At 46.6% G+C, this 19,480-nt stretch overlaps 2 protein-coding genes across 2 annotated transcripts; one reads left to right on the plus strand and one right to left on the minus strand.

Moving 5' to 3' along the window:
* The first annotated feature begins 3,374 nt into the window (after nucleotides 1–3,374).
* On the plus strand, nucleotides 3,375–13,868 carry LOC136533770 (uncharacterized). The gene is made up of 15 exons (XM_066526310.1): nucleotides 3,375–3,831; nucleotides 4,294–4,482; nucleotides 4,849–5,019; nucleotides 5,246–5,440; nucleotides 5,896–5,903; nucleotides 6,009–6,030; nucleotides 6,120–6,283; nucleotides 6,698–6,707; nucleotides 6,976–7,010; nucleotides 12,540–12,633; nucleotides 12,814–12,864; nucleotides 13,081–13,143; nucleotides 13,245–13,304; nucleotides 13,408–13,470; nucleotides 13,638–13,868. The coding sequence occupies exons 1-15, from the start codon at nucleotides 3,415–3,417 to the stop codon at nucleotides 13,722–13,724; spliced, it is 1,629 nt and encodes a 542-aa protein (XP_066382407.1). The 5' UTR covers nucleotides 3,375–3,414; the 3' UTR covers nucleotides 13,725–13,868.
* Nucleotides 13,869–14,315: 447 nt separating this feature from the next.
* LOC136533772 (bisdemethoxycurcumin synthase-like) lies at nucleotides 14,316–15,512 on the minus strand. The gene has a single exon (XM_066526311.1). It carries the CDS (start codon nucleotides 15,510–15,512, stop codon nucleotides 14,316–14,318), a length of 1,197 nt encoding a protein of 398 aa, XP_066382408.1.
* Between the last annotated feature and the right edge of the window lie 3,968 nt (nucleotides 15,513–19,480).

Raw genomic sequence — 19,480 nt, forward strand, 5'->3', positions numbered from 1 at the left:
AGACCAATCCTTTACACATCGATAAAAAAGGTTGAGATTGATATGATGCGTCAAAAAAGCTACAAAGGGCGACATTTAGTCATAGAAACATGGGCAGTATTAAAGTTATGATATATTTATATCTAAATAATTATGCACTTTGTAACAGAAGGTAAAATATACAATTGTGTATTTTAATTTGATACATGTTTAATAGGACATTGTTATTTATTGTCAGATGTGACGGTCATCACAAAATAAATTATAAAAACATAAAATATAAGTACATATGTACCATTCACGTTATCATTTTGTATGAATGTTTAATTTTTTTTCTCCCGTTACAACGCACGGGCATATTTGCTAGTAATAATAAAGAGGTAAAATTTCAATCTATTTTTTTCGTCCATCCATTTTTTTGGTCCGTCTCCCTCCAACTATCGGACAATGTAGAGTTTCTTATGCTCGGAATTATATATATATAACTCGTGCTCATAAGAATTAGAATAGCTCTTGTCTAACGTGATATGGAGTCCGATTCCAAAACATATTTGATCCGTGCTCATATGTATTAGAACAACACGCGTCTAGCGATTGATACGGAGTCCGATTCTAATATAACACCTAATATAACACAAAGAGTTTCTTAGTTTTGGTTTTTTTTTTCTATTTTTTATCATGGAGGATGTCTGGTTTTTATTCAATACAGTTTCCAGATTTTTCAAGTTAGGTATTATGTCCGATGTCCTGTGGGTTTAAGTTTCCTTTTTTCATGTTTTGTTCCTTTATTTTTTCCTGTCCGTTTTTTCCACGTTCTACTTCATTTTTACCTTTTTCTGTTGTCACTTACGGTCTCCGAATGTTGACTCCCGAGTCTTTTTCTTCGTTTGATTTTCTATATTGTTTCCATAAGATTTTAAAAAATATAAATATAATAATATGGATCTTTTAACTCTTGACCCTCTTTTAATTAAGAAGAAGATTCCAACTACCAAGATGTTAATGCAGTTTTATTAGTAAAATAATTATTTTATTATAACCGGTTAAACTAGTGATCTAACTAATCAAACTTTAAACTGAAATATTGACCAGTTTGTTGTTCCATCTAGGCCTTGTTTAGATCCCATCAAAATTCTAAGTTTTTTCACTCTCTCTCCATCACATTAATTTTTAGACGCATGCATGGAGCATTAAATGTAGGTAAAAAAAATAACTAATTACACAGTTTGGTTGTAAATCACGAGACGAATCTTTTGAGCCTAGTTAGTCCATGATCAGACAAAGTTTGTCAAATACAAACGAAACATGCTACAGTGTCCATATTACAAAAATTTACAATCTAAACAAGGCCCTGATCTAAATAAGTTTGTCTCTAAACTGAGTGCAATCTCCAACAAAGATTACACGTGGAAAACTTAAAAGATCTCTCATCATAATCATCATGGGATATATCGGTTCTTGATTATGGGCCCACAAAGAAAGTCATAGAAATCAATATTTGACTATATCAATGCATATAGATGGTATGAAAATATTTATGTGCTTTGTAACGTGAGAAAAAAATCTCAGCCCATTTTTTTCTCCCGTTGCAACGCATGGACATATTTGCTAGTATTAATAATTTGACCACCAATTGTTTTATGGAGATGCTAGCGCTCGGACATCCGGCACCTAGGACGTGTCCAGACGCAGCTCCCACCAGCCAACAGTTAAACGATTCCACCAATCGTGGTTGGTGTTATGGCCCACCAACGAGAGTCTGATCAATGTCGCGGTATCCCTGCCCTACCCGCGTAACAGGGAAGGGGAGAGCGTGCCCTCGCGTTTGCGCCACCATCCTCCGGTGCGCCCCCTCCACAAGCCTTCATTGCACCCCTCCGCAGTCTGAGAAGGATGCAAGGCAGCAAAAGACGAGAAGGGAGATGCAACATCTAATCTACTTTTGAAATATCCAGATGCAACACTTGCAGCATACATATAAAGACAGATGAAACACTTAAAATATGCGTCTGAAACATTTGCCAAAACAGTTGAAAAAAATTCTTGAAACCATTGCAAACATACGCAAATATTCAGATTAAAACACTTGCAATATATGTGTAAAACATATGCAACATCCACATAAACACTCTGGTAACATACATCTAAAAAAAGATGAAACATTGGGAACAGATGTTTGCAACATACACGTACAACCATTGCAACATGTGCAACATCCTGATTTATTTTTACAACATTCATATGAAACACTTACAACATACTTTTAAAACATCTATAACACTTCGAGCAGACGCTTGCAATATTCGCTTTCAAGCGTAAAATCTATTTGTTGCATACGAAATAGAGGCTCGCCGACATGTGGAGTTCACAGAAGATAGCCGCGCCGTCACCACCATTGACCAGTGCCGCCATCGACTAGCAGCCTGTTTGGGAGGCCGTATCGTATCGTGGATTATTTACTGCTGGCTGGTTTGGTGTGAGAGAAAAACACTATTCCCGGCTGGAAATTTACGACCGTTTACGAGCAAGCGAACAGGCTATAGATTGACTCGGCCTACCATGAGGCTAGCGGAGACCCCTTCGTGGCCTCTGGTATCCTAGGCTTGTGCAGCCAGCGCCACAGTCCCACGACTATTGGATCTCTCGCTACGGAGTGGATTTGATGGAACGAGCAAGGACACACATTGAGGGCGTGAGGCGAAGGCGCTTTGCGTGTGATACGGGCGAGTGGTGCGAGCAGATTAATCCGTCCAGACGGACAGATGCCCAAGCGTAATATTTTCGATTGTTGTAGGACTCAATACAAAATTTGATACAAATACGCTTAAGGTTGGACGAAAAACTCAAAGCTCGTTAGCTCGCTCGGCTCGTGGCTTGCTCGACTCGGCTCGGCTCGACTCGTTAAGATAACGAGCCGAGCCGAGCCAAAGATTTTAGCTCGTTAACTATAACAAGCCAACTCGAGCCAGCTCGCGAGCTAAACGAGCCAAGTTTTTAAAAAAAAGTATTATTTAAGGTAGTTAGATGCATGAATACTATAATATTTTATTATACTTGTATATATATTAGCGCATATTAATTTTTTTATTCGATTTAAGGTTGTTAGATTCATTTCTTTTATATTATTATTATTCTCAAACTTTAGATAAAAGTAAATATTATATTTTGTGTATTTTTTATACTTGGCTCGCGAGCTTAATGAGCCAGCTCGAGCTTTTAATGAGCCAAGCCGAGCTGGCTTTCTGGCTTGTTAGGATAATGAGCCGAGTCGAGCCGGCTCGTTATGCCTACGCTTGAGCAAATTTTTTACATGAACGCCAAAAAATCTCCAGACTTTCCAACCCAGTCCACGTGAAACCACTTTCAAAAGGCCGAAAACGCCGCGTGCCCGCCCATCCGCCACTGCAACCAAACCCTCGCCGACGGCGGGCGGCCATGTCGCGCTGGAAGGAGAATGCCTCACCTCTCCCGCTCTACCCGAGCGGCGCCTCCAAACCCTCCCATCTCCTCCCCTGCAAGCGCCCGCTGCAATCCCCATCCCCATGCCCACCGCCGCGCCGGCCGCTCGTCGACATCACTGGCAACGCGCTGGAGCGGCGGGGCGGGTACGGGTATACAACTCCCCTCCCGAAGGCTTCCAGGCCCTGCGGGTTCCTTCTGCACGACGACGAAGATGACATGAACGAGGCATTCTTGCGGGAGGTGGACGCCATCTGCGAGGAGCACGCGCGGTCCACGGCCAAGGAGGAGGAGAAGGAGAAGAAGCCAGCAGAGGAGCATAAGGGGACGGGCGAAGGGCCGCTCGCGGCGGCAGCGGGTACGATTGACGCCGCCGGAACAGAGATAGCAACGGTACGGTTCTTGTTTCATTGAAGTGCCTGGAAATGGGGTTAGGAATCCTGCGGGTGTATTTCATTTACAAATGCTGGATATTCAGATTCTAAGGAAATATGGAGAGCTAAGGCATGGAGGACATTATTGGCCCTGTTTGGTACAGCTTATTTGGGAAGCGTTTCCTAGATAAGCTGCACAAATAGAGTAAAAGCGGCGGTCAAAATAAGCTGGTCTGATCCAGCTTCTGCTTTCTAGTACAAATAGGAGCTGTGAGAATAAGCGTGGCCAGAATAAGCTGCTGAAAAGCGTGGCGTTTGACTGTTGATTTCAGCTTATTTTGGCCATAAGCAGCTTATAAGCTGTACCAAACAGGCCCATTGTTTGTTTAACTGGGGTTTGCTTTGAAGTGGGGACGCCTGCTAGTGTCAATTTTTGAAAAAGGAACTCATATTATTGCTCTCTCATTTGGACGGAAATTAGCTTGACGATGCTTTCTGGGAGGAGGTGAGTGCCATCTGTGAGGAGTGTGATGCCCAGCCTGCTGCCAAGAGCCAGGAGGGGACGAAGGAAGAAGAAGAGGAGGAGGAGGAGGAGGAGGAGAGCTTGGTGCTGTCCTGCGGTGATGCTTCACTCCCCCCTGCTATTTCCATCACAGCGGAGGGTGTGGAGGTATGTGAATATTTTAGGTTCATGATGCTGGTTTCTGATTCCATGAATCAGAGGAGGAAATTGAGAAGTTCTTGTATGGAGTATGGTGCATGGGATTGTTATAGATTGGGGGAGAATCCTAAAGTTAGGAGAGTGCTTCAGAGTAACTTCTCTCTATTTGTTTTTTCATGAACTGAAAAAGGTGTTTGTCTGTGAAACATAGCAAATTCATGTTTATTGTGTGTGGTGAAGATAGGAAATGAACATGGACAACTTGGGATTCATTGTTTCTTGAAAACTTGAAATTCTACTGTGTTGATGTGCCTGATTTGTAGGAGAAATTTATTGTGTTTAATCTCTGTTGAATTTCTTTTGAGATGAATTTAGTTTGAAGATGCATTCTGGAAGATCAATGCCGTTAGTGAGGAGCACAACACCAAAGCTCATGCCAAGTATCAGGAGGGGCTCAAGGGGATGGAGGAGAAAGATGGATTGGTAGCATTGTGCGGTGATCCTTCAGTTTCCCCAGAAATTTCCATTGCAAAGGGGGACGGAGAGGTATAGCTTTTTTCTTCAGACAATGGAATGCCTAATAGCTGTAGGATGTCGGGCAGTTCTTGTTTCCTGTGTCTAGAAATAAGGATCAGTACAAAATGGAAATTTGCACTGAGTGGTTTTGGTCTGGAATGAAGTTTCTAACTGAGTCCATTTGATTCCTTTTCTCTTGGGACATATTTAGCTTGTCGATGCACTCGTTGAGGAGGTTGATGCCTCCATCCACTAGGGGCATGCTGATATCTCTGCTGCTAAGGGCCAGGAGGAGCAGCAAGATATGGAACTAGAAAAGGAGGAAGATGAAGCGTGTGCTCCAAAGAAGTACTATGAATATTTGCACTCCTTGAATGATAGGCAGAAGGAGGCTGCATGTAATGATGTGGCTGTTCCACTAATGATTGTTGCTGGTCCAGGAAGTGGAAAGGTATACATACTTGTCCTTTTATCGTCAGAAGGTCAACCGTGGTCAACCTGATTTTGTTGTTTCACTCTGATGAAGCCTTGGATTGAAATATTTGTGGAAATCATTTTAACGTATCAAGTCAAGAATAATAATACGTGAACATCTAAAAAGTCCATACCTTTCGTTCTTGTGGCTGCTACAAATAAATACTGACTCCAAATGTTATGGAACCCAAATGATGCGATTCACCGTGACCAATCATACTAAAAAGCAAAGTACATTGCCAGGGCTTTATTGTTGCAAACAATAAGGAGGCTGCAGAAGAACTGAACACCATGTTTTGTGTTCTGTCTCTGTCTCTCTCTTTTTTCGTTTAAGAATTTTTTAATATTAGTTTTTATGATATGAAAATGAAACTTTATTTTGATGTGCCCAAAATGGTTGCATCTCTTGTATATCTGTGTGTGATTTCACAGGCATTATGGTCTGAGCTTTATTGTTCTATTGTCTTGTGAGTACCATGCTTTTGAATATACTGACTCCCCCCCTGTAACTGGCATGATCCGGAGATTTCCACAATGGTTGGTAGGGTGCTCACACTTCTCAAAGAGGTATGGTTTTATGTTTGGTATAATCACTATATAAAGTGGTATCTAATAACATTTGAAGCTCACATAGTCACACATCTCCTAATGACTAGGGAATTCCACCATCAAACATTCTTGCTATGACATTCACCACGGCTGCTGCCTCAGAAATGAGAGAACGGATAGGGACAGTGGTGGGAAAGGCAGTTGCCAAGGAGATTGCAATAAGCACATTTCACTCATTCTGCTTGCAGCTTTGCAGAACACATGCTGAAAAGTATGTTTTTTCCCTGTTGGTCGATTATACTTAGGTGCAGTGGATTTCTGTATGCTTCTGCTCCACAACTAAGTTGCCGCATATTAACAAAATCACTGACTTTTAAGCTATGAAGAAAATATGAAAGTTATAGGATGAAGAGCCTGTGCAAAAAATCATGTTCAATGTAAATTCATGTTATCAATATTTACTTAGATTATTTTCAGCTGTGACAACAAGCAATTAATAGTCCTAGATGCATATTGATCATGATCACTTTTAAGCTTTATGAAATTACTTATAATATATAACTGCAATTCAATATCTGGCAAAGCCAAAATATATACAATCATAAATCAGTATATCACACTATCTAATGTTACCGTCTTGTTTCATCTTTATGCTCTCTTTTTAACACCTTGCTGTTTCTTACAGTTTATCAAGCGTACTTTTTTTTAACGCAAAGTTTATCAAGCGTACTCGCTGTTGCAGATACTTGAAGGCTTGGATATGTAGACATTTATTTAATATTTTTTATTTCCTCTTTATAATCATTTGAAGGCTAGGCCGCACATGTGAATTCATAATCTATGGACATGGACAACAACGAAGGGCGGTTATTGAGGCAGAGCGTCTATTGGAAAATGACAAAAATAATGGTGTTGGAGATACAACTAAACAGTATGATGGGGACATAAAAAATTCTTTCAAAGACAAAGCTAAAAAGTGGCAGAAATTTATTACACAGGTGCCTTCTACTTTTGATGAAGAAATATTTGCTTTCAGTGACCTCTTTGCGCTGATCCATAGGAGTTTTACAAGGATTCCAGGCAGTCACACTCACATTTCGTTACTGTTATTTTTCTGAAATTGCACAGCAAGATTGTATCTGCCTAAAATGGTCTATATGTTTTTTTTATAGACTGTATCTGCCAATTCCCACTGGTCCGACCTTCCTGCCACAAATGCATATCACAAAATATTAAAGGAACAGCTTTACCGTGCATCCAAGATATTGTCATGGTCTTCTGGAATCTGGAGGCATATAAAGCCAAATGTAGAATGGATTACTCCAAGTTTCTCAGAAAAATAAGTAATCCAAGATCCCAATATAAAGTACATAAGTGATTGAGTTCTAATTAAGATATAAGGTGAAGTTGCAAAATTATTTGCAATAGAATTGGAGTAATCTTGGAGATATCTCTGAACTATGTCTAAAACTATGCACAAACATCTTGGGAGTAGATCTGAAAGCTCTTCTTTTATGTCACAAGTTGCATTAATACTAGTTGACCCTGTTGGAAGGAATGAAGCTCACACACTTCCTGGGGGCAACAACACAAACATGTACATGAGTTGGGCATATATGCATCTAAGCCCTTACACAAAGAGGAAAATATGCTATACACCATATATATCTAACCCCCCCCTCAAACTCAGGGTGAATCACAAACACTGAGTTTGGAGAGAAAGAAACGATGTTGAACTCGCGTCTGCGCCTTGGTGAAGAAATCAGCCACCTGGAGCTCGGAGGGCACATAGCGAAGAGCAATGACATCATCCTGCACCTGAGCCCGAGTGTAATATGCATCAACTCCAATATGCTTGGTGAGCTCATGCTTCACAGGATCACGAGCTATATTGATAGCACTGGTACTGTCAGACAGAAGAGGAGTGGGCATAGAAACTGAAACACCGAAATCCTCAAGTAACCATCGAAGCCAAGTAACCTCTGCTATCGCAAGAGCTATAGCTCGCAACTCGGCCTCTGCACTCGAACAAGAGACCGCGGTCTGCTTCTTTGTCTTCCAAGCAATGAGAGAGCCACCAAGAAAAATACAATAGGCAGAAAGAGAGTGACGATCAAAGTCACTAGCCCAAGTAGCATCAGAGTAGGCTTGGAGTTGAAAAGAGCTAGAACGCGGGAAGAACAGACGACGAGTAATGGTCCCACGAAGATAACGCAAGACACGAAGATGGCTATAATGGACATGGGTGGGAGAAGAAACAAATTGACTAAGAATGTGCACAGCATATGAGATATCAGGATGGGTCACAGCTAAATAGACAAGACTCCCAACAATATGACGATACCGAGTGGGATCGGTGAGAGGTTTACCATCAGTAGCACGGAGCTGAAGATTAAGCTCGATGGGAGTCTCAACAGTGCGATGATCAGTGAGGCAAGAGCGAGCAAGAAGATCCTGAATGTATTTTTCTTGGGATAAGTAAATGCCATCAGAGGTGGAAGAGACCTCAATCCCAAGGAAATAACGAAGAGGACCAAGATCAGACTTAAGAAACTGCTCGCTGAGGCGTGCCTTGACAAAGGCAATATACTCAGAATCATCACCAGTGATAATCATATCATCAACATAAAGAAGAAGAAGAGTGCGACCACGAGGGGATGTGTGAATAAACAAGGCAGGGTCATGATTGCTTGGGGAAAAACCAGCAGCAATGATCACAGAGGCAAAGCGCTGAAACCAAGCACGAGGAGCTTGTTTCAGACCATAAAGAGAGCGACGGAGACGACAAACCATGCCATCAGGAACAAGATACCCAGGAGGTGGTCGCATGTAGACCTCCTCACAGAGTTCACCATTAAGGAAGGCATTTTTGACATCAAGTTGAGAAATGGACCAAGCACTAACAGAGGCCACAACAAGGAGAGTGCGAACAGTGGTCATGTGAGCCACAGGAGCAAATGTCTCATCATAATCACGACCATACTCTTGTTGAAAACCACGAGCAACAAGACGAGCCTTATAACGCTCGAGAGAGCCATCAGAGCGAGTCTTGATCTTATAAACCCACTTGCATGTGATGGGACGAGCATGAGAAGGAAGAGGGACAAGGTCCCAAGTGCCAGTGCGCTCAAGAGCAGCAATCTCCTCAGCCATGGCTAGTTGCCATTCAGGATGACAAATGGCATCATGGTATGTGGCCGGCTCAAAAAAGACAGTGCCAGCAAAACCATACCTATCAAGAGGCTTCAGCGAGCTACGATCGCGAAGATTATAATGAGAGGAGGGCTGAGATAAAGAATCGTCAACCGAAGATGGCTCAGCAGGAGAGGAGACATCAGAAGGCAACTCAACAGGAGGCGAGGAATCTAGGAGCCGACGGCTGTAGGTGTGAATCACGGGAGGTTTGGAATCATAAATGGACCGAGGAGCATGTGAAGACGACTCAGAGGGCAGCGGAGAAGAAGGTGGAGGAGGTGAAGATGGTTTTGGAGGTGGAGATGGTGACGGAGGAAGAAGCACAGTGGAGATAGGTGTATTAGGAAAAGTCAAGAAGGACAGAGGCTCAACAACGGCCTGAGGAGAAACATCAGAGGAGGGCCGAGGATAGAAGGAACGAGACTCATCAAAAGTAACGTCCCGAGAGATCCGCATACGACGAGCAGTTGGGTCCCAACAACGATAGCCCTTGTGCTCAGCACTATAGCCTAAGAAAACACACTCAACAGATTGATGGGTGAGTTTAGTGCGTTCACGAGGAGCAAGAAGAACATAGCACAAACATCTAAAAAGGCGAAGACTAGAGTAATCAGGTGGATGTTCAAAAAGGCGCTCATATGGGATGCCACCTTTAAGAGCAGATGAGGGTTGAATGTTAGTTAAATAGGTGGCGGTGGAGATTGCTTCAGCCCAGAAATGAGGTGGGACCGAGGAAGCAATCATAAGAGCACGAGCAGTTTCAAGAAGGTGACGATGTTTACGCTCAGCAACACCATTCTGAGCGTGCGCACCAGGACAAGAAAATTGTGAAAGAGTCCCTTGCTCAGAAAGAAATTGGCGAAGAGCACCCGAAAGATATTCCCCGGCAGAGTCAGCCCGAAAAACACGAATAGGAGCATCAAAATGAGTGCGAATCATCCGAGCAAAAGTTTTATATATGGATAACACCTCATTACGATGTTTCATGAAATACACCCATGTGAAGCGAGAGAAATCATCGATAAATATGACATAATATTGATGACCCCCTTTTGAAACAAAAGGTGCAGGACCCCATACATCTGAATGAACAAGATCAAAAGGACGCTGTGACACAGACCCACTAGAGGGATATGGAAGCTGGATCTGTTTGCCAAGCTTACAGCCCTGACACTGATCTAAAGAAACATCACCAGAGACATTTTCTAGAACACCACGACGGACAAGAGCGGATAAGCGGGAACCACATAGATGTCCCAGGCGATGATGCCACTGAGCAAAAGAGGAAGAAGCTGATGCAGGAGAAGCAGAGCTCACAAGACCGGCAGAGGCAGCGGAAGGAAGACGAAGCCAATCGAGTTCCCAGAGATGCGGAGAATCACGGCGGCGAGGGCCAGTACCAACTAGGAGACCCGTGCTGAGATCCTGAACACGGCAAGAGTCAGAATAAAAAAAAACACGACAACCATGATCAGTGAGCTGGCCAGCAGAAATAAGTTGCATGGTCAAATCAGGAACATAAGAAACATTAGGAACATGAAATGAAGAAGAAGAAAGAGTGCCACGACCAACAACCGAAAGAGATGAGCCATCAGCAGTTTGAACAGTGAGAGGAATGGAAGGGGAGCAAATAGAAGAAAGAGAGGTACTATCAGGTGTCATATGAAAAGAAGCACTAGAATCAAGAATCCATGGCAAGATACCTGAAGTGGATGGTGGTCTCTCAATAAAAGACTGAGAAGTAGCAGCAGAGAGTACTGGGGCAGGAGTGACAGAACCAACAGCTCCAGTAGTGATAGAACCAGAAGCTCCAGTAGGTGGAGGAACAGCAAGACGACGAAGTAACATGAGTATCTCCTGCTGTGCATCAGGATGCTGAGACTGAGCATGTGAGGAACGCCCACCTCGGCGAGACTGAGACTGAGCCTGCCTCTTCTTCTTGTAACAATGATCCTCATCATGTCCATCTCTGCCACAGTGCTTACAATGAAGGCCACCTTAGTTGCGAGTCCCCGAGTCGCCAGAGGCTGCTGAAGCAGGCACTTTGGGAGGAGAACCAAGAATTCCAGACCGAGTAGCCAGAATTGAGGAGGACGTCGACTGAAGTAGACCAGCAGAACGAAGGCGAGTCTCCTCATTACGAATAGGAGCAAGAGCCTCCATCAAAGACACGCACGGCTCACGAGCAAGTAATTGAGCACGAAGGGGCTCAAACTCAGCATGCAGACGAGTCAGGAAGTCATAGGTGCGACGAAGCTCGAGGTGGCTCTATTGCTCCCCGCAGGAGTCACAAGTGTCCGGGGACAACTGAGGACTAAGAGTGTCAAGCTCACGCCATATTGCAGATAGCTGTCGAAAGAAATCCTCAACTGAACTATCACCCTGCTGCAACAGTTGTTCTTGACGTAGGGCGGCAATATAAGTGGACTGACCAGAGGGCTCATAGCGCTGACGAAGAACAACCCACATCTGAGCAGCATGATCAAGCTGAATAACCTCTCCTGCCAGATGCTTTTCCATACTAGCAACAAGAACAGCCCCAGCACGAGCATCTTCATCCAACCAAGTCCGATAAGCCCGAAAATGAGACATGTAAGAGGCCATATCATCATCATAAGCTTCGCGCAACTTCTTTTGTTCCTCTTCAGATTTTTCTGAGGAATCACTGGCTGCACTGGACGATCAGGCAATGCTGGACAAGGTAGCTCACCACTAAGAAACTCCCAGAGTCGGAGACCACGCATATGCCACCGCATATGTGGAACCCAGTCATGATAATTGGTGCCATCGAAAATCACTGGACAACGCGGGATTTGAGCGCCTCCAGAGGGAGGAACAGGAGGAGATGCCATCTTTCGTTCTTCAGAAAAGCAGAAAAACAGCAGCAGCAAAGCAGAAAAACAGAGCACTTGAACGGACGGCCGCAGAGCAGAGCCGCTCCCAGCAGAGCAGCGGAGGAAGAGACTCTGAGAAAAATGCCTGAACAGCCTTCAGGTGTCCTTTTGATGACTCTGAAGGGAATATATCAATTGGAAAGCCAATTATGGGACAGAACGAAGCTTCACCTTATCCAGAACTGGCTCAAGGATGCCTTGCTAATGATTTCTTGAGAAAGTAAATCATCTTTGTATGATCTGATGTTTCATTTTTAACTTTGCTTCTTGTGTATATTTGGAGTTTTCTAGTGGTGAAAAAACATTATTTCTCCTTTGCATAATCATTTCAGTTTCTGAAGAACAGATTCATCATATTCATGCAAAGCTTTGCTTTGCTATGTTATTTGGTTTACATTTTGCCCTCTCGCTTAACTTGATTTCTTATGCATTTTATAGGTTCGACATTGATGATAGATCGGTAGTCTCACATATATTTCATCATTGGGGCAAGAAGCAGGCATTTCAAAATCGAAAGAGATTACTTGAAAAGGTACTGAACACAGTACGTGAACACTGAACACTCTGGAATCTGGATACCACCAGGCTAGGATACTCTGATGCCTTCCACTATCGCAGTGACCACGCGTTTGTGACATTTACCACTAAAACTTTGGGATTGCCAGTGCCCTTCTATGCCTATTTCACGTTAGATGTATGCTTGAATTTTCAGATCAGTTTTGTGATTGACGAACGCCTACGTGGTAAAGGATACAAGCGCAAGGTGACCCCTTTTCCTCTTTCCCATATCAAAGCATCACTGGACTTATTGATTCTCCTATCAGTTTATATCTGTTCTTCATGGTTGTTTGTCGTTATCTCGCTGGCAATGTTATTTGTCATCATCTGTACTTTGAAAGGGCGAAGGAACAATGACAAAAGTTCTCTTGTATTCAAGAGCTTAACCTGGAAAAAAACTGATGGCAAGTTTCTTATCTAGGATGTCTTGCGAAAGCTGAAGTCGTTCCTAAGCGGTGATGAAGCATTGGGCTACGCACAATATGTGAGTTTAATTATTGTTGTTATATTTCTCGGTATCACACCTGACAATCTTGTTAGTTTTCCTTACTAAATAAAATAATAATTCAATAATGTGAACTTCAGGTTATCAAGTGGGAACAGATTCCAATAGAGAAGCGGAGCCATTTGACGAGAGAAAGGCAGGTGAGATCTCGGGCCATTACAAATATCTTGCACTATAGAAAATGGAACTATTTATCTGTCCTTCGGTAGACCCTTTTGTGATCTTTTTGTGGTTTTATTTCAGGAACATTTCCAAAAGCAGAGGATTGAGAACTCTATGGGTTCGTCAGGACCCACAGCCAAGCAGGTCAGCTATCTCAGAACTCCTTGTTCATCTCGTTGCATCAGCCTGTTAGTTTGTCGGAATTGCATTGCTGTGCATCTGTGCTCTTTATGATTCTGCCTGTTGTTTTTGAAGCCCATGTTGCTCTCTATCAGAATACTAAACAGAATTCGTCCCTGTTTGTCCTCCAGATATCATACCTTCGAAACCTGGGGTGCACCATCACTCCGACTCGCTTGCACGCATCAAATCTTATCGAAAAGTACAAAGCGCTCTGACTTGGTCGATGGAATTCGTGCTAGAACCATAAAGCCATACACCTTATATGTTTATGTACATGCTGTCCATACTATGAATGTAGTAGTGTCCACTCTATTGTAGTGTTGTGTACTGGATACATCAGGGTTGTCTGACAGCTCCGATCATATCTATTTTCAGTGCTTAGCCATATTCCTGAAGTACATGCTGTATTGCTGTGACACCAAGAGTGTTTGCTTCTCTTGGGCCTTGGCAGTGGTATTGGCTAGGCACTGGCTAACCTTGTACTCCATTCATTCCAAATTATATGGACTCCATTATGTTTATTATTCATGATGAAATAAGAAACATTACACTATAAACTGTTATTTAAGCAAATGAAAAAAAAACATAACACACATATAAAGTTCTAGACGCAACACATGACCCATTATTGTTAAATAAATTCAATGAAAAAACAATACATATCAAGCTGATAATTAAGGGACTACTAATTTAGCACTCCACCACCTTACTACGGTTCATTACTTTAGGTCCGTCTTATTTATGGATCATCTAATGACTTGTAATGCCTTTGCGCATCGGGTTGTAGTGCATTTAAATTTGAATTTCTAATTTCCTTCCGCGGCAGGGGCATGCAGCACCATGGTCTCGATGGTGATTCCCGGTCCAAACGCCATCATGACTCCCCACTCCGGCGCTTGGCCTTCCTCCTGGTTGGCCGCCTGACCCAGACGTCGGCGCAGCTCATCGAGCACGAAGATCACCGTTGTGCCACTCATGTTGCCGAACTCGCTGAGCACATGGCGACTGGCCGCCAGCTTGCCGTCGTCCAGGCCGAGCACTCCCTCGATGTGGTCCAGGATGGCACGGCCGCCAGGATGGATCGCCCAGAAGAGGTTGTTCCAATTGGCATTATGGATGCCAAGCGCGCCAAACGCATCGACCAGGCAGCGTTCGACGTTGCATCCCAGCAACCGGGGAACCTGGTTGGAGATGTGGTACTCCATGCCGCCCTTGTTGATCTGCATGGAGATGGCATCCTCGGTTTCCGGTATCGTGGTCTGCGAGGCGAAGGCCATCTCGAACAGCGGGCGCTCCACGGGGCTGACGGGGTCGGCGCCGACGATGACGGCACCGGCGCCGTCGCCGAACAGAGCCTGGCCAAGGATGTTGTCGGGGCAGCCGCCTTCCGGCCCGTAGAAGGCGATGAGCGTGATCTCGGAGCACGCCACGAGGACGCGCGCGCCACGGTTGTTCTCCGCGAGCTCCTTGGCGAGCTGGAGCGACCTGCCCCCGCCGTAGCAGCCGTGGAGGTTGAGTATGGTGCGGGAGACCGTGGGGCTGAGGCCCAGCAGCGACGCGAGGCGGCGGTCGGCGCTCGGGGCCCGCGCGCCGGAGTAGGTGCTGAAGATGAGGTGGGTGATGTCGGTGGCTGGGCGGCCCCACTCGGCGATGGCCTTGGCCGCCGCGGACGCGGCCAGCTCCGGGACGGCGGTGGAGGCGATCTCCACACGGGCGTCCAGGGACGGCAGCGTGCGGTCCTTGAAGTCCGGGTTCGCGGCGAGGAGCTCCTCGTCCAGGTGGATGAAGCGCTGCTTGATGCCCGACTTGTTACATATCCTGGTGAGCTTGCCCTTGAGGTCGGTGAGGTGCTCGCTGTTTGTGACGCGGAAGTAGTAGTCGGGGTACTCGTCCTGGGCCAAGCACGTCGGCGGGTTCGCCGTGCCGATGCCTAGCACGGCTGCCGGCCCATCGGCGCGCTGGGCACGCCTCATCTCGCGGACCGTGGCGGGTGCGCTGCCCATGGAATGGAAGTTGTCGAAGGGAAGACACCGAGCGTCCGAGCAGTTAACCAGTTAGCTCGCCGGTGGGCTCTAGCTACTAGCTACCTTCAGCGAGTACTGCTCCTGCTCTGCTAGGAATCGAAATTTGCGTCTCGCTGTGGCTCGCTGCTTCAGAGAGGCTGGATGTGCCCTCTATTTATACTACTACTAGTAAGTACTTGTGGGCCTGTTGGTCTCCTCGTAGCGTTCCATTTATTGCGACGTGCGTTCGGCCGGGCTACAGATGACGACGATCTTATACCACGGATGGCACTGCCCGCCACTGCTGTGGGGAAATGACTTAACCCGGTCAACCGCGCATCAGGAGTTTGACATGTCACATACACAGGAGGGGCACGGCTGCTCGGGCCTATTCGCTATACAGGAGACAATGCAGAAGACAAAAGAGCAAATACCTCTCAAAAAATTAAAAAAAAGTAGAGATAGAGATGTATTGGGAAAATAAAAAGATGTATTAAGGGAAGAGAAAGATGCATTTGAAAGTGAGAATGATAACTATTTTAGGACAAAATTTGAATGGTCAAATATTTTAAGATAGAGGGAGTAGGTGTTTAGATACACTATAATATTTATTAATACTTACTAAGACTATTCTGCCATGGTCAAGGAAATACAGGGGTCAAATTAACACCATTCGTGCAATCTACTGAGAAGACATGGAGCCGAGGGAGGACATTGTAATGGAACAAGCCAAAGAAACTATCTGAATCATTTTTATTTGGGAAATTTTGCTACCGGACATGCCAAGTGACCGCTCTTTGCTAGCGGGCATGCAAAATTTGACGATTTGCTGGTGGACACTCTGGTTCCTTACAAATTTGCTGGTGAACACTGGACCGAATAAAATATTCATTTCCAGGCTTTCGAGGAGAGAGAAGCACGGGAAATGTCCTTTCTGCCCCTGGCTGTTTCTTCTACCTTGGTCTCCTTCCTCTGGCCGCGACGCGGTCCTCGTCAGCGAGCCGCGGCCGCCGCTGTTCCCGGTCGGAGGAGGCTTCCCGGCCGCGGTGGCGCACACATGCCCGCGCCGTGGCGGAGCTGCTGCTCGCGCGCGCCGGCGAGGCCATGGCGGAACCGCAGCTCGGGCACGTGCCCACGAGGCCGTGCGGACCGGCTGCTCGCGCGCGCCGACGAGGCCGTGGCGGAGCGGCTGTTCGCGCGCCCCCACGAGGCCGCGGCAAAGCTGCTGCTCTCGCGCGCCGGCGAGGCCGTGGCGGAGCGGCTGCTCTCGCGCTGCTCGCATGCTCGCCCGCGAGGCCGCGGCAGAGCTGCTGCTCGCGCGCTCCGGCGAGGCCATGGCGGAACCGCAGCTCGGGCGCGTGCCCACGAGGCCATGCGGACCGACTGCTCGCGCGCGCCGGCGAGGCCGTGTGCGGAGCGGCTGTTTGCGCGCCCCCACGAGGCGCGGCAGAGCTGCTTCTTCTCGCGCGCGCGGCGAGTGCCGTGGCGGAGCGGCGCTCTCGCGCTGTCTCGCATGCTCGCCCCGGCGCGCGCAGAGCGCGACTGCTCGCAGCGCTTCAGGATAGGCCATGGGGAGCGGTGCTCGGGCGCGGGCCACAGCAATGGGCGGGAGGAAAGGATCGCGCGGAGCGCGAGGCGAGGGCGAGCGGACGTTGTTCGCGAGCACCCACGAGGCATGGCAGAGCGTCGGGCTCGATGCAGCGCCGCGATGGCCAGCGGAGCTGCTGCTAGCGCGCTCCGCGAGGCCATGGCGGAGCGTCTGCTCGCGCGCCGCCCGAGAGGCAGTGAGCGGAGCTGCTGCTCGCGCGTGCCGGCGAGGCCATGGCGGAGCCGCAGCTCGCACGCGTGCCCATGAGGCCATGCGGACCGGCTGCTCGCCCGTGCCGGCGAGGCCGCGGCGGAGCTGCTGCTCGCGTGCCTGCCCACGAGGCCACGGCGGAGCTGTTGCTCGTGCGCCCGCGAGGACGCGGCGGAGCTGCTACTCGCGCGCGTGCCCGCGAGGCCGCGACGGACCGGCTGGTCGCGCGCGCCGGCGAGGCCGTGGCGGAGCGGCTGCTCGCGTGCGTCCGCGAGGCCACGGCGGAGCTGCTGGAGGTGGTCCGTCGGCCACAGGCACTGGCGGCTCTCGCTGAAGGTGGCCCTGCGTCGCGGCCAGAGGAAGGAGACCAAGGTAGAAGAAACAGCCAGGGGCAGAAACGACATTTCCCATGCTTCTCTCTCCTCGAAAGCCCAGAAATGAATATTTTATTCGGTTTGGTGTCCACCAGCAAATTTGTAAGGAACCAGAGTGTCCACCAGCAAATCGTCAAATTTTGCATGCCCGCTAGCAAAGAGTGGTCACTTGGCATGCCCGGTAGCAAAATTTCCCTTTTTATTTGGACCACTGCTTGGGACTGGCTTCAACTACTAAACCATGCATATGCGTCCAAAGGACTAAGGGGTACGTTTGATCTAGCTCTAGCTCCTCAGTTAGAGTAGTTTTTTTTAATAGAAGAACGTTTAGTAAAATAGCTTGTCATGGTATAGATAAAAGGGTTGAAATGTTTATGATGTCCTTTTTTTTTATCTCTTTTCTCCTCCCCCCCCCCCTCTATCCTATTTCTACTTTCCTCCCTTAAAAGTAGAAGATGCACTCAGTGGATACTTTCTCTTATCACCGGTAGAAGATGCACCAGAAAGTTGGATGTATCTGGCCAGACTCAATACAGAGGTAATATATTGATCAATGGACCAGACAATCTGGCCAGGGGAAGAACATACTGTCGGAGAACTGAAGACAGAGGCGGGCTAGGGAGTATTCCACACGGGAATATGGGCTGGAACACTTATCAAACGTTCTAGTGTGAAGGCAGGAGACCAATGGATCATCCGACAATGTCCAGGGAGTTGGCCACTGTGCGACACTATGCAAAGGCATGCACCGGACGAACCAGTGATAGGAAGTGCACGTACAATGGAGTATTGTTCGGTGTGCATCAAAGAGGTGGCTAGAGAAGATTATATGCACCGGACGATCTAACGGAAGAAGAAAAGACAGTGCCAGACAATCCAATGGTAGGAAAATTGCTATGGCTAGTAGAACCACATGATTTGGAGATGAATGTAGTGAAGGCAGCGGATTATCCGATGCTCACAGTTTTCTGGCAACTTTTTACAATGACTAGTTGAGGGGATGAGGCTATATATATGAGGACATGAGGTTACCTCACTTGCTTCAGTGTGTTGGAGTGCCCAAGGCTGATACAAGTTAGAGCAAGTATTTCTAGACTTCATCCACCCTCTCAAGTCATTCAAGATCACATCCAAGGCTAGGATAAACACTATATATAGTGCATCCTTGTGAGTTTAAACCTTAGAGCTTGAGAGCTTTGAGTGATTGGGTTGTGTTGCCCTTGTATCTTGGTGGTGTGTGGAGTGCTTGAGATCTTTGTGACCTTCTAGTAAAGGCGTGGTGGCCTTCGAGGCGGCACCCTCCGTTCTTGGTGTGGAGCGGTCTCTAGTCAGTGTCCAGTGGATGAGCAGACCTTGTTCCTCGTGTGGAGAATCTTTGTAGTGGACACAACATCATAGGTGGTGGGAAGAGCCGGGTAGCAGTGGTGAAACTGTGTGACTCACGCACTAGCCTTTGGTTGGTAGAGGCCTTGTGTGGCAAATCCAATACCGTGACTGGGAGAAACTTGGTGGCTAGGAGCGTACCTCGATGAAGCTCCAACGTGGAGTAAGGGTAGCGACTTAGCAACACCATGTGACATATCGTCGTATCTCCAGGAGTTTGCCCTTTCTACCCTTAGATTTTTTACTTACTGCTTTTATTGGTTCAACACTACTTTGCTTATGTAGCCTTTACCTTCCTAAATTAGCTTTAGGCAAGTTAATAGGTTTGACTCCAGGTTGTAAAACTCTTTGTGAGTTAAAGGGTAAGTTAGAACACATTAGAAAAATCTTAAGTGCACATCTTGATGGACTAG

This window comes from Miscanthus floridulus, unplaced genomic scaffold (genome assembly GCF_019320115.1).
Source record: "Miscanthus floridulus cultivar M001 unplaced genomic scaffold, ASM1932011v1 os_1181_2_3, whole genome shotgun sequence".
Lineage (NCBI taxonomy): Eukaryota > Viridiplantae > Streptophyta > Magnoliopsida > Poales > Poaceae > Miscanthus > Miscanthus floridulus.

Coding starts and splice junctions, on each gene's coding strand:
- LOC136533772 (XM_066526311.1), bottom strand. CDS start 15,512: ATGGGCAGCGCACCCGCCACGGTCCGCGAGATGAGGCGTGCCCAGCGC.
- LOC136533770 (XM_066526310.1), top strand. CDS start 3,415: ATGTCGCGCTGGAAGGAGAATGCCTCACCTCTCCCGCTCTACCCGAGC. Junction 5,020..5,245: donor TTGCAAAGGGGGACGGAGAG/GTATAGCTTTTT, acceptor TCCATCCACTAG/GGGCATGCTGATATCTCTGC. Junction 6,031..6,119: donor TGCTCACACTTCTCAAAGAG/GTATGGTTTTAT, acceptor CCTAATGACTAG/GGAATTCCACCATCAAACAT.